This window comes from Lutjanus erythropterus, chromosome 1 (genome assembly GCF_056507025.1).
Source record: "Lutjanus erythropterus isolate fLutEry1 chromosome 1, fLutEry1.hap2, whole genome shotgun sequence".
NCBI lineage: Eukaryota > Metazoa > Chordata > Actinopteri > Lutjaniformes > Lutjanidae > Lutjanus > Lutjanus erythropterus.
This window is the reverse complement of record NC_139317.1, coordinates 30,384,127-30,396,586: the sequence shown is the minus strand read 5'-3', so window position 1 is coordinate 30,396,586 and position 12,460 is coordinate 30,384,127. Positions and strand designations below refer to the sequence as shown.

Sequence of the window (12,460 nt, the reverse complement as noted above, 5' to 3'; positions counted from 1 at the left end):
CTGTTATCCTAACATGCTTTTTGTACTTTTTATTTCATGAGGTGCAAAATGAAGAGGAGTCAAGTTTAGCCAAACACACAGTGAGTCAATAAAAATCATGTACAAGCTGTCTTTCGTTTATACATGTGCATAAGACTTGCCACAAAGCAACAGGGAAGTTCATGTTGTTTAGTTTGGCAGATGCACAAATATGTTGCTAATCAAGCAACAGCTCTCAGTGGTGGCAAAACTACACCTGGAACCAACAAGAGGCAGAGTCTAATAAACACAAAATGATGTTAGAGTAGAAGTAAATATCTGAAGGAGGACTTGAGGTAACAGTGGCAGGACTAATACACTGCTAAACTTTTAGTTGTGTTCATAGGCACTAGCAGAACACCAGAGCTGAGTATGGATTGACAAATATTGCTGTGTTGACAAAGTGTTTGATGTTCACTGGTATAATTTGGGAAATAATTTTGGCTTGGTTGATGTATTTCACAGTAGGATAGTCCTTTTTCATCATGACCAAATTCAGATGCTGTGATCTTAAATTCTGTTACAGGGTATGTAGTCTTACATTCATGCTCAGCAATAGAATCAATGAGTGATGATTTTAATGGGTTATACTAGACCGGTTATTGTATTTCTCCACCTTCTGCTGTATGACTTAAAAGAATACAATCACCATTGGTATAGGATTGTTTGACAATGTGCAACAGTGACTAAACCAATACAACAGTATTGTGTCAAAAGTTTTCCTCACATTTGTTGGCAGTTAAAGAAAAATGTAGGACAAAGAACATTTTTTGAAGTATAGTAATGATTCTCAACAGGTTGGATGTTTGATCACAGAATTACCATTAACATTGCCATGAACAGTTAAGGGGTTTTGTTTCCTTTTGTTTTGTTTGAGAATGTTTTCCTCGAGAACAAAAGTCCTCCAGCTTTATGAACAAAGTATAAAGGTTACTATTAACAATATATAAATGGAATGTTTTATTAATTTTTTAATTAATGTGTCATAATCTTATAATGTCTTATATCTTTAATGTCATTCTTTTACATAATAAACTTGATTAAATTAAAACTGTGAATTGTAATTGATTGTCCATCGTGCACAATTACTTTTCTCTACTCCGGGGTTTTGTTTCTGGATAACATAGAGTCTTGTGGGTGTTACACTGACATAACATGCTGCAGATCTGCTAGGAGCAAAAACTAAATAAGAATAGATGGCAGTTTGGAGAATGTGTCAGTTAGACTGGATAGGCAAATAGAAAATAAAATGCAGCTGAACTTAAACTGGGTAAAAGTATTGCCGCAGCATCTAAGGAAAAAAGATTCAGAAAGGAAGAAGTGAAATATTTTTCATTTGCAAATTAGAAACAAAAAAATAATAAATAAAAACTGAAAACGTGAAGATATTAGAGCAATATGAGGTTGTCCTGAGTTGGCAGATGTGTGAAACAATACGTGTAACAATTTAATTTTAAACTTAATCGCACACAATCGCACAGGTGACAGTCGATTGCGAGCATAGAACATAGAGAAGAACAAGCTGGGATTTCACGATTAAATTAGCTACCTGCACTTCGACTCTCAGGCAGCACTCTTCACAAAACCTATGATCAAACTTAGAGGCACGTTTCAAATATGCTTCATTTCAACTTTGATCCCAGTTCTAATGTTACTCATGTATACTCTACGCGTTTGAACGGTTATTCTTGGCACTGGTAGAAATGAAGCGCTGCCTGCCTGAGAAATCAAACTGAGGGAATTAAAACCATATAGCACCTCCCTGTGCAGTCAGTTGTGTCTATAAGGGAACCCTTGATTTGTGAAATTCCCACGATACTTGGAAGCGTTGTTTCGTAATTAACCACATTTCACAAACAAATGATATTTTGTCCTGGGACAACGCTGTGGTTAAGATCTGGGTAGGTCTGAGGGCAAAAGTACTTTGCTGGAGTTAGGGAAACGTCATGGTTTGGGTTAAACTGATCACTCTCGCGAGTTCTTTCGCTGGTCTGTGGTTCCCTTCGAGACACGACCCGCCTTCACCAAGATATCGTTAACTCCCACCTGCTTCCGTTAACAAAGTATAATAAATATGGCGGCAGAAATTGTCAACAGCAGAGAAACAGACCACGAATCTGTCGCCAACCGCTGGATTGTGGACTATTATTTGTTTTTGGCGTTTGAGTCTTTTCAAAAAGACCAATACGAAGACTTCCGCGCCATTTGTGATGTGCTTAACAGTAAGTAACAAACTGCCTCCCAAATTTTCACTTCTTGCTCACCTAGCTAACAGTATTGATCTAGTTTGTCCGACCAACTTTGGTGTTCTCAGACCATTATATTTAACTCTACTGCATATCAACTGTCCCAAAACAGCTCACTGGCCAGTTCTGAATGGTGTTTTCATCCTTGTCGCTGACTATTATTCTCCTAGTTAGCCAGCTAGCTTAGCATTAGCCCCCCTCACGACTGTCTCAGTTGTGTGGAAGACAGTCTCAGTCCCATAGGAAAACTCTTGGCAGAGCCTTTGCACTGCACTTTGAGGTGGTTACCCAGATATATCTTTGTGAAACCAACTATTTAGTCCCGACCCATAAAGTCTCTTCTTTTGCAAAATCGAAAAATACTATGCAAAATACTTGTGATAAAGCATAAAACACTATTGCAGTGATTTTCAAACTGGTGGGCCAGTGCAAGAGGAGCGTAAGTGACCAGGGAATAAACATCAAGTGAAATGAATATGATTTATATAGAGAAAAGAAACAATAAAGAGGTTATCATACTATCGAGCTGACCTTTTTACACACACACACACACACACATATTTTTTTATTCAAAATTTGCAACATACAAACAGTGTACAATCAGTCATTCTAGTTCAGTTTGTGCAACAGCAACAACAGGGTTTACAGTTATGTATAAAGGAAAGAGAAAAAAAAAACAAACTGATGTGACAGACTTCATAATAATATTCTATATATAATAAGAATTGTATTTGTGACAACTTATTAGTTGAAAACCTCTGAGTGAATATCAATCATTTATATACATTTCTTATTTGTAATGATAATGAAATTTACTTTTATGGATGTGGAATTTTCCTAATAAAATATAAAGATTGACAATAGTGCTTTTTTTTTCTTTGAATTCAAAATAAGTAATAATGTTCTTCCCTTCTATGTTGATTTTATATGTTGTTTTGCACAGGATATAGTTCTCAAGTTCTTTCCAAAATGTATTACTATATGAGCAACCATAAAACAAGTGAGTTACACTTTCAGGTTCAGTTTTACAAAAGGTACATTTGTTATCAATGTCTTGGAATCTTGAAATATATGTGTTAGATGGATATATGTTGTGTAGTATTTTTAAATGTAATTCTCTGATTTTGTTAGTGATACAAAATTTAAAAGGAGCAAGCCACACCTTGTGCCAATTGATATTTACAAAAAGAGCGTTCCAAAAAAACTTCCCTCGTGGTGTTATATGTTTATTAGTGCATTTTTTTTACTCAAAATGTCAATACCATTTATATAAAGAGTGTTAACAGTTGTATGTTGCACATTCTGTTTTTGATAGCTTTTCATTAACTCTATCATTCCGCTGGGAATGGAGTTTATTACTGAGCTAAAGTCTTTAAATTTAAGAGGGAATGCTTTTTCTGTAAGAAAATCTTTATAACTAAGTAGATGGCCATTAAATAAAAATAAATTATATTTTTATCAATCCAATTCTGTAAATAGAGTGATTTGTTCCCTTTAGTGATGCAGTCATTGTTCCAACTATCGAGCTGACCTTTGTTCAGTTAACGTCAACACGTGACGTTTTCATTATTTGCCTCCCCTGGCATTGTTACCAACAGTTAAAAACTGTGGGGCTGGAGGCATCCCAGAAAAAGTAATTGAAAACCACTGTCTTGGTTAGTGGCCTGAAATTTGCAACGTTTCCTTTTTTGATCTGTCAATATTTATGAAGGTGAACTATCTGGTGTTCTTAATCAATGCGTTTTCAAACATAGTATTTCAGACAGTTAGACCTAACTGTTTTTAAATGGGGTCCAGGGTAAAAAAAAAAAATAGACTTTTTGCCCACCAGACAAATGGTTAGTGAATATTCAAATTTCTCCTACCGCTCAGTAGTATAGTTTTTAGTTAGTTAGTTAGTTTGTTTGTTTGTTTGTTTGTTTTTGTTTTGTTTTTGTTTCTTTCTGATAAGTGAAGAAAATTTGTAGTCATTTGCATATTTTACCAGCATTTGGCTTGTGCTAATTTTGGTCCCAGATCACACCATTTGATTCCTATCAGTTTGAGTTGAAGTGTCTTTACTGAGTGTTTAAGGGATGAATGCTTTATTTGGCATTATTTACTTAATATTTGAATATGTATTTTTTTTAGTGGATATGACAAGTTTATTCATTGTCTTGTTGCAGGTGTCATGGCTCGTCCTTTTGAGGCTCCTGATTCAATGCAAACAAAGATTCGAGTTGTACAGTTTCTCTCCAGGATAAATGAGGGAGAATGTCTTGGTGAGATCAATATTAATGCTTTCATCGTGGCATATCTCAGTTACTTTCAATTTACTGCATTTATGTGTGAGCTACAGTTTTCTGACATTAAGATAAGCTCCATGCCAAAATGGAAAACTAAGTAAAATACCTTTTAAAAAAAATGGGTGAATTATTATTCACTTAATTTGCAGTTCGATTTAATATATGATGGTAATGTCACAGTTCAATTCATTTTCAATACAGTGCGACAGTGCCTGATGATAACATTGACAATGCAGAATGAAACAGTAGGGTTATTCCAGATCCATTTTGAGTTTTTCATTGCATTGTTATGCAGATGTTAAACAAATGGATGATGTGAAACTAGAGCATTAAACTCAACTGTAAAATCAAAGGAAGAGAAGGAGACATTACAGTGGTGTTAACATCTTATTATGAGTCTCATGTGTAAATGAGATACTGTAGCCTAAATGAGAATCTATGAAAAAACTTTAAAAGTGTTTAAAATATCAGTATTTCTGCAGTAAGATGATCTGCTGCTCTGTTTCATATGAAGAGTGCTGTGGTTTTGATTAGTGTGGAGGAACAGTGAAGTGTTACTTGCTCTCACAGTGACATGACGTCTCTGTGGGTCAGACTCGTGTCTCTGTACTCTGCTGTCCGACACGTTTTGCATAAATGATCTGCAGCAGCGTTTCTCATCTTTCTTAGAAAAACCAAACTAATTCTACACTTGCACATTATGAAAGTTTGGTGGTGCGACGAGGTAAAATGTCACTTCTGTCGCTGTTTTCAGCACCGTCTGTTTTTAAGTAAATGAAGAGGAGACACAGGAGAGGAAGGGGGGAGCGCTTGTTTTTGTGATTGCAGCAGCAGGCGTCTAGCGAGAGCGGTGCAGGCAGAGACAGCGGGAGAGAGAAGACAGAGGAAAGTTAACAGTGGCACCTCCCTGATGCCAAAAATGAAACATATGCACATCCTAATGAGATGTATCGATATGCTAGTGCTGCATCAATTTGTTTCCAATTCATGTTCAGCTTTATATCGATACAGGCCGTCTGAACCAATGCACTTGTATCTAACGCATTAAAGTCCGATGCATCAGATGCATGAGTGAATCATTACACCCCTACTGAGTATACATCCAATCCTACTATTGTATTGAGATCCAAGCACAACAATAAGTTTTACTTTATCTTTGCCTGCAGATGTGTCATTTGAGTCCAACCATTCAATAAGTCCTTTGGAATCAGCTTTAACTTGGCTGGAAAATATCAACCAGGAATGCAGTATTTCACAGGAGGATTTTGAGACTGTATCCACATCACTTAAAGAGATGGTAAATGTGTTTTGTTTTTTAAAAATACTTTTAAATGTCATTTTTGTTATTATTCACATTCATGCTCTGCATTTGTTGATATCTGTTAACAAAAGGGCATACACATTACCTTGTGAAAGTAAAATCTATGGTTTTAAATAATGTCGTGAATGCTGCATCCATTGTGTCTGTTTCAACCTCACCCTGTTCAGCCCAGGATGAATACCTCAGCTCACACCACCTGAGAGCTTTACAAAGGAAGAAGCAAAGCAAGACTTTTTTTTTGAAAAAATACTTGCTTTCAAGCTTCATCAGATTTAGTTTACAACTTGTTTTTTATTTCTGTCTCTAGGTGGTGGCAATTTTAATAAAAAACAACAAATTTGACAAAGCAAAAGAGATGCTGAGCAAGCACTTTCCCAGACAAACGGTTGGCAAGGTGAGTTCACTAACTAAAGGAGCATGTTCGCTCAATAACTCGTAACTCATCTTAGGGAGTCAAATCAGCAATTAACTTCCTCTTTCTTGGTTACCACACTCATATCATCATTGGTTTTGCTGTTTTTCTTTGCTGTTCTTTGTTAGCAAAAATATTGTGTTGTTCATCATCCATGTGGCAATATTACAATTAATAAAAGTGTACTTTCACTATTAAGTGAAATGAAATGTACTGTTTTTACCTCATGTAGTGTTGCAACTGGACTGTCTAGATCATATGTCATCATCTGTGTTGCATTTGGGTGTGTCACTTGTTATGTAGCACCAAAGGTGGGGAAACTCATGAAATGGAGTACAGTTAAACAAGCAGAAGCAGATGGTGGAGATGCTGTGCTTAATTTAATCATTTCCTGATTTCATCAATTTGACTTGCATGTCTAAATTTTATAAATTAAGCTGAGACTATACATTGGTTTGCCTGTTAATTCATTTAAGCATATTTGACTTAATTTTTATGTTTAACTGTGCATGTCATGTTTCACATTACCTTATGTCTGTGCTCTTGGTAGAAAGCTATATTCATGAGACTCATCAGTCAGAAGACTAAAAAGCATGAGGTCATCGAGCAAATTGACTTCCAGCACTTCAGGAAGGAGATGTTGACCTTTTCCCAGAGGCTATGCTCCTTCAACGTTCCCTTTCTGCAGAAGGTGTGTTGCCATGTATTAAGTAGAAAACAAAGGCTAAATGCATGTAAATATTAACTTTTTTTTAGATTCTTTTGTATTAATGAAGGACAACTGTGATTACAGATGGTTTTACGTGTTCCCAGACCCTGGTTTTTTATGTTTATACAATCATACATTTCACAAAGTGGTGAATCTTGCTCTATACTTGCTTGTGAAAGACGGAGCCTTTCAAGGATCCCCCTTTCATTCCCAGTCATGACACTTGCCAGACTATCTTTCCAAACTGTTTATTTGAACATTCCACAACTTTCAAAGTCTTTTGTTGACCCTGACCCAACCTTTTTGAAATGTAGTGCAGGCATCAGAATAAGCATATATTAACAAAAATCAATGAGGTTGATGAGGCAAACCTTATTTTCCTAGTACTGCTTTCAATTGAGTATATGTCAAAAAGGAAGATCAAATTCACAGATGATCACAATGTTTTATTTCTGTTTTACACAGCATCCCAACCTTTTTGTAATCGGGGTTTTATTTCAGTTGCAAATACACAAGAATGGTTGAATATTAAAAATCTGGATTTAAGAAATGTGAAGCTGATTTGTTATGGCACTAATTTTCTAATTACAACAAAAGGTTTTTAGAAGTGCATTCAATTTTTAATTCATCACAAATCCTCTTAAGACTTTGGAAACATTTTCAGATTATTTCAATAAAAAACCTTAACATTTGTTCAGCCAATCTACAGATACAACACTGTTGATTTGTCCTCATATCTGGTTTGTGTCTGTGTAACAGGCAGCAAAACAGCTTATTGATAAAAGACTCACAGAGTCAGACGACAAGGCAGCTGGACCTGATGAGCAGGACGAACCTGGCCCGTCCTCTAGTCCACAAATAAAGGTTGCTCAGTTTGTACCATGGTAAGCTCTGTCTCCCTCTCAGTTCATTTCAAACTCTTAGCTCTTAATTAGCGTTGAAATACAAAGTTGCCAAAGCAGTGTGGTCTCTGTTTAGTCATGAAACATATGATGCATTCTCCACCCCTCTCATCATTGGGTGGCATAAGCTCAGTGGCAAAAGGGCCACAAAACACACCATCTGTCTGCCATTATTGGGAAGGATTAGACGAACTATCTTATACTCTGATATCCACCATTAGTAGCTATTGTAACCACATTTAACACCTATATACCCATTTATTTTTTCACTTTTTCTTCCGCCTAGAATTTTTCCAGTACAGTTTTTATTATGGGAACATTTCCTATTCTCTGTCTTAAATACTCTGATCCTTTCTTTTTGTCTCTACTTTGTCTTTCAGTAAATTTACGATTATCCAGCGTGCCAGGCTGGAGGCAGCCTACAAGCTTTTGGCTGCAGCTTCAGTCAAGAAAACATTTGCTCAGGTGGATGAAGAAGCAGAGAAAGAGGAGCAGGCAGAAAAAGTAAATCTTACCCTGTGCTTATCACCTACGCCCACAAAGAGCACCAACGGAGACTTGGAGCAGGATGGGTTGTTTCAGAGAGACTCGGGCAGCCCCATGGAGGCTTCCCCAGCAGACCAAATGCCACAGATGGAGGCTGGTCCTCAAACACAGGCAGGGTCGCTCTCAGAGACGCCCTCAGTGCTGAGGAACAGGCAGCTTTACACGATGGCACAACTGGTGGTTGAGCCAGACAGCCAGGCCAGCACAGCTTCTCAGGAGCCAGAGGCTGAAATCAGATCTGTAGAAACGCCACAGTCACCAGCTATACCCAGTAAAAAAGACCTACAGAACCCAGTAACAGACAAGGAGCTTACCACACTCACACGGAAAAGCCCCAGACATGCCAGCAAAGTTTGCAGCAGGTAAATGTTCTTTTGGTTTTTTTTAAACATATTTTTTGTCTGGTTTCACTTTTTATAAGATGATCCCAAATTACTTCTGAGTCATTTTACATGAAGTTAAGAGCAATGAATACTGAATGAAAATTAATACTGAAAGCATTTCAAATATTCCGAATCAGTATCTATCGATATTTTCAACAACACTAGTTTTGACTGTAGCTGTGCCTTCAGATGTTGTCAGGCAGGCAGTATCTTTGCGCTACTGTCATCTGAGGGCTGGAGGCTAGTCTGAACATGCTACAAGCTAACAGAGCTTTTCAAAAGTACAAGGTGTAACAGAATAAAATTACATGTAGAAATACAGAGCACAGTAACCGAAGCAGAAACAATGAGTTTTTACAGGTAGTATTCAGAAATTCTTGAAAACAGGAATTACAATAGTTTCCCAAACAAATAGTACATTTTTTTCTACTGATTCTGCCAGTACACATAGTACATCTTTATGGACAAAAAATATTTTACACCAGCCCTTGTATAGCAAATTTCACTGTAAATAGGCTGTTTGTGGTCCTGTATTGCTTAGTGGATGTATGGCAGTAAAACTACCCATTTTGTCATGCAGAGTCTCAACAAGTCTGGGAGAGGCAGCAGACAGTGAGGAGGAGCCCCCTGGCTCAGTGACCAATGGGGAAACTGGAAAACTTCACAACCAGTCCAACAGCTCACTCAGCAGGCAAGTCCACTTATAGTGCTATCTTAAGTGTTAATATCATCTCATAATGTTGAGTATGTCTGGGTTTAAAAAAATAGATTTTCCAATTCAGATTTATCTGCATTTGAATAATCCAATATAGATTCAGAAAATCTGCAATATACCTTTTCCTGTGGATGCATGAGGTTTTACCCTCTTTAGGAGGTTTTTCCTGGCAGCACTGGGATGAAACGCTTGAGCTGTGAGAGAAAAAACACTGTTGATGGGTTTTGTTTCTGTGTCAAGCAGATGGACATTAGGTAGGTAGCTAAAAAGAGAAAGAAAACACCCAGGTCCCAAACTACAGTGGGACTCCAGCTACCAGCGTTTGTTGCTCCTTTCAAGGGAGCGTTTTCCAGCCTTGAAGGACAGCAGATTGATGCAAGTTGTCATGGGTGCAATACTTAAAGAGATTAGGCTATTTTCATGTGTTGTGCTGTTAGCTTGATAGACTCAAAGTAGTGCATATACATACTGTTGCATTACCATGTAGTATTAAAGCAGGATACAGAAATTTTACATCCTAATATGTTTAACTTGAATTTATCACAGTTTTTGTAATATATGTGAAATTCATTCAGGTATGCAGGTTCCCGGGCTCATCTGACTGACCACCAACTGACTGAGGGAGCAGTGATTTACAAACAGTCTATTCTATCGAACAATCTATCTTTTTATCTTTTTGTCACTTTACAATGCTGTTCTGATCTCCCCTGTGACTGTGTTCAGTAAACGCCACAGAGTTGATTCTTAATTTAAACATTAAGAACACAATTTTCACACCCAAGGAAATGTTTTCTGTTTTGCCAGCTGTAACTATTGTACAAGAACTAAATTTGGTCCTGTTCCTCCAGTCAAAATGCTCTATTAATTTGCTCCCTGCAAAATGTCCCCACACTCAAAGTGGTACTACTGATGGCCCAAGAATTACTGGTGTAATTGTGAAACAGAGTGGTGCAGACTGATAAAACTCAGGTCTTGAAACTTTATATGAGGAATAAAGGAAGCAAGTAATTTTTTTCAAAGTTTTTGGTTGAAGACGGCAAACATGAGGTCTCCCCTTTTAGGCATCAGGTAGACATTGGTTAGCAGGCCTGACCGACCTTTAACTGCCTATAGCAGTTAAAGAAGTTCCTCTTTAAACTCCTTGTTAGGTACGTTAAAACTGAGAGGGTAAAGCTCAAGTTTAAAACATGGCCATCGAATTTGACAGACAGAGAAAATCTTGATCGAAGTAAAAAAAAATCTCTTTCTCTGGGCAATGCTTGACTGACTCTCAACTCATGTCACACAGAAAGTCAAAGCAGTTGTCTTCAGACAGTGAGGAAGACCTGCAGCACAAAACTCCAGTGAGGAAACGTCGTAAACGGCCTGCTAGTGATACTCTCAGAAAGCAAGTCCAAATACAGCATTCATTTGGTGTCAAAATGTCAGTGTGCAAGTCGAGAACTGAGGACATTCAATGAACTTAATGTATTATATGCAGGGATCCAGGTGACATCTGTATAGAAGATGCTTCATTGGACAGCTCACCCGAACTTCACCCTGTCCCTCAGACAAGCTCCACCCCTCACAAGGACTCTGCTCAAGACAAGCATACTTCTATTTCAAAATGGTTAGTGAAGATTTCACCAGCAGCCTTAACTTATAATGGTCTGACTTGCCTGTTATGAGTCAATTCAAGAACCATTAAAATATTTTAGAAGAATGTGAATTGACCAGTTTGATGATTCAAGATTTTTTTTGATTCATAATTGGTAAACAGCTGTGGAAAAACAAGGTGCCAAGCATGAAAAGAAACTCTGCTCTCATTCACAGGAAACAGCTGTGCAATAATGCAAAGGAGAGTAAGGATACATGGAGCGATGAGGAGTCGTATTTCACCTCCAAAAAGACGAGCAGTAATATTTCATCAAATATCTGTTTCTCATTAATCATGTGTATATGTAGTTATTAGAATCTTGTTCATTTGTTAATATATCCTTGTTTTACCAGAAGGATCGCACAATGACAGCACCATCTCAAGTTCAGGACACAGGAAGAGGGTATGTATGAGAAGACTTGTTTGTAATATGTGAGTCCTAGGCTGGTGTGTGACAGCCATAGACATACATAAGACACTGCATTTGCCTTTGACTCATATGTCAACATCACCGCCATATTGGACAGTGCAAGACTTGCCTTTAATCAGGGGATGATGCAGCTTTTCAGCACAAAAAGTCAGAAAACATTTACGTTTCTCAACTGTTTTAAATTATGTTTTTATATGCTTTAGTACAATCTATGTGGACTAAGTTATAAATAGAAACCTTTTTTTCTTACTCCTTGTAAATCATAGACCCTTGAATGTAACATGACTCATTGAAATTGGTTAAGAGCTGTCAACATTGTGGTGCTTTCTAAGCAGAAAAATGTTTTCATGTATTCCAGCGTCTGTGCATTTATGTCTGTGGTGACTGCAGCAGAAAGCTGAGTAACCTCGTGTTCCTGTTGTGTTGCAGAGGTGGACCGAGAGTGAGACACACATGCTGAAAGAGGGGGTCAAAAAGTTTGGAGAAGGCAACTGGAGTAAGATCAGGGCATATTACTCTTTCAAGGATCGAACAAATGTCAACCTGAAGGACAGATGGAGAACAATGAAGAAGTTAAACATGGTCTGAGTTGGTCTGTTGTTATACAGTGACCCCTTTTTAACCACAACATTGATTTGTTTGTTAATTAAGTTTATTACTTTTAAGGACTATTTTTCAGCACAGTCCAGTCTTTTTTTTTCTCTTGATTATGTTTGTGCAGTTAAGCACATAACATTTTGTAGTTGAATAAATTTGTATCAGTTTTCAAGATTGTTGTCTCTTTGTTATCAACCTGCAATGTCTGTTATGCACTTTTAATGCTTCCATGTGTACAGCAGCAATCTTGCAAAGACACA

The 12,460-nt window shown here is 37.3% G+C and overlaps 1 protein-coding gene across 4 annotated transcripts; it reads left to right on the top strand.

Annotated features, from left to right (window-relative positions):
• Positions 1–2,061: 2,061 nt before the first annotated feature.
• terfa (telomeric repeat binding factor a) lies at positions 2,062–12,372 on the top strand. Of its 4 annotated transcripts, XM_084719525.1 has the most exons (13): positions 2,065–2,240; positions 4,430–4,525; positions 5,716–5,846; positions 6,178–6,264; positions 6,833–6,973; positions 7,751–7,875; positions 8,274–8,801; positions 9,403–9,513; positions 10,826–10,924; positions 11,018–11,146; positions 11,350–11,432; positions 11,527–11,576; positions 12,033–12,372. In XM_084719525.1, the coding sequence occupies exons 1-13, from the start codon at positions 2,093–2,095 to the stop codon at positions 12,189–12,191; spliced, it is 1,887 nt and encodes a 628-aa protein (XP_084575651.1). In that variant the 5' UTR covers positions 2,065–2,092; the 3' UTR covers positions 12,192–12,372. The 4 variants fall into 4 exon arrangements, with proteins under 4 accessions (XP_084575642.1, XP_084575634.1, XP_084575651.1 ...); XM_084719500.1 differs by lacking the exon at positions 10,826–10,924; XM_084719516.1 differs by lacking the exons at positions 11,350–11,432; positions 11,527–11,576; positions 12,033–12,372 and having other exon boundaries at positions 2,062–2,240; positions 10,826–10,880.
• The last annotated feature ends 88 nt before the right edge of the window (positions 12,373–12,460 follow it).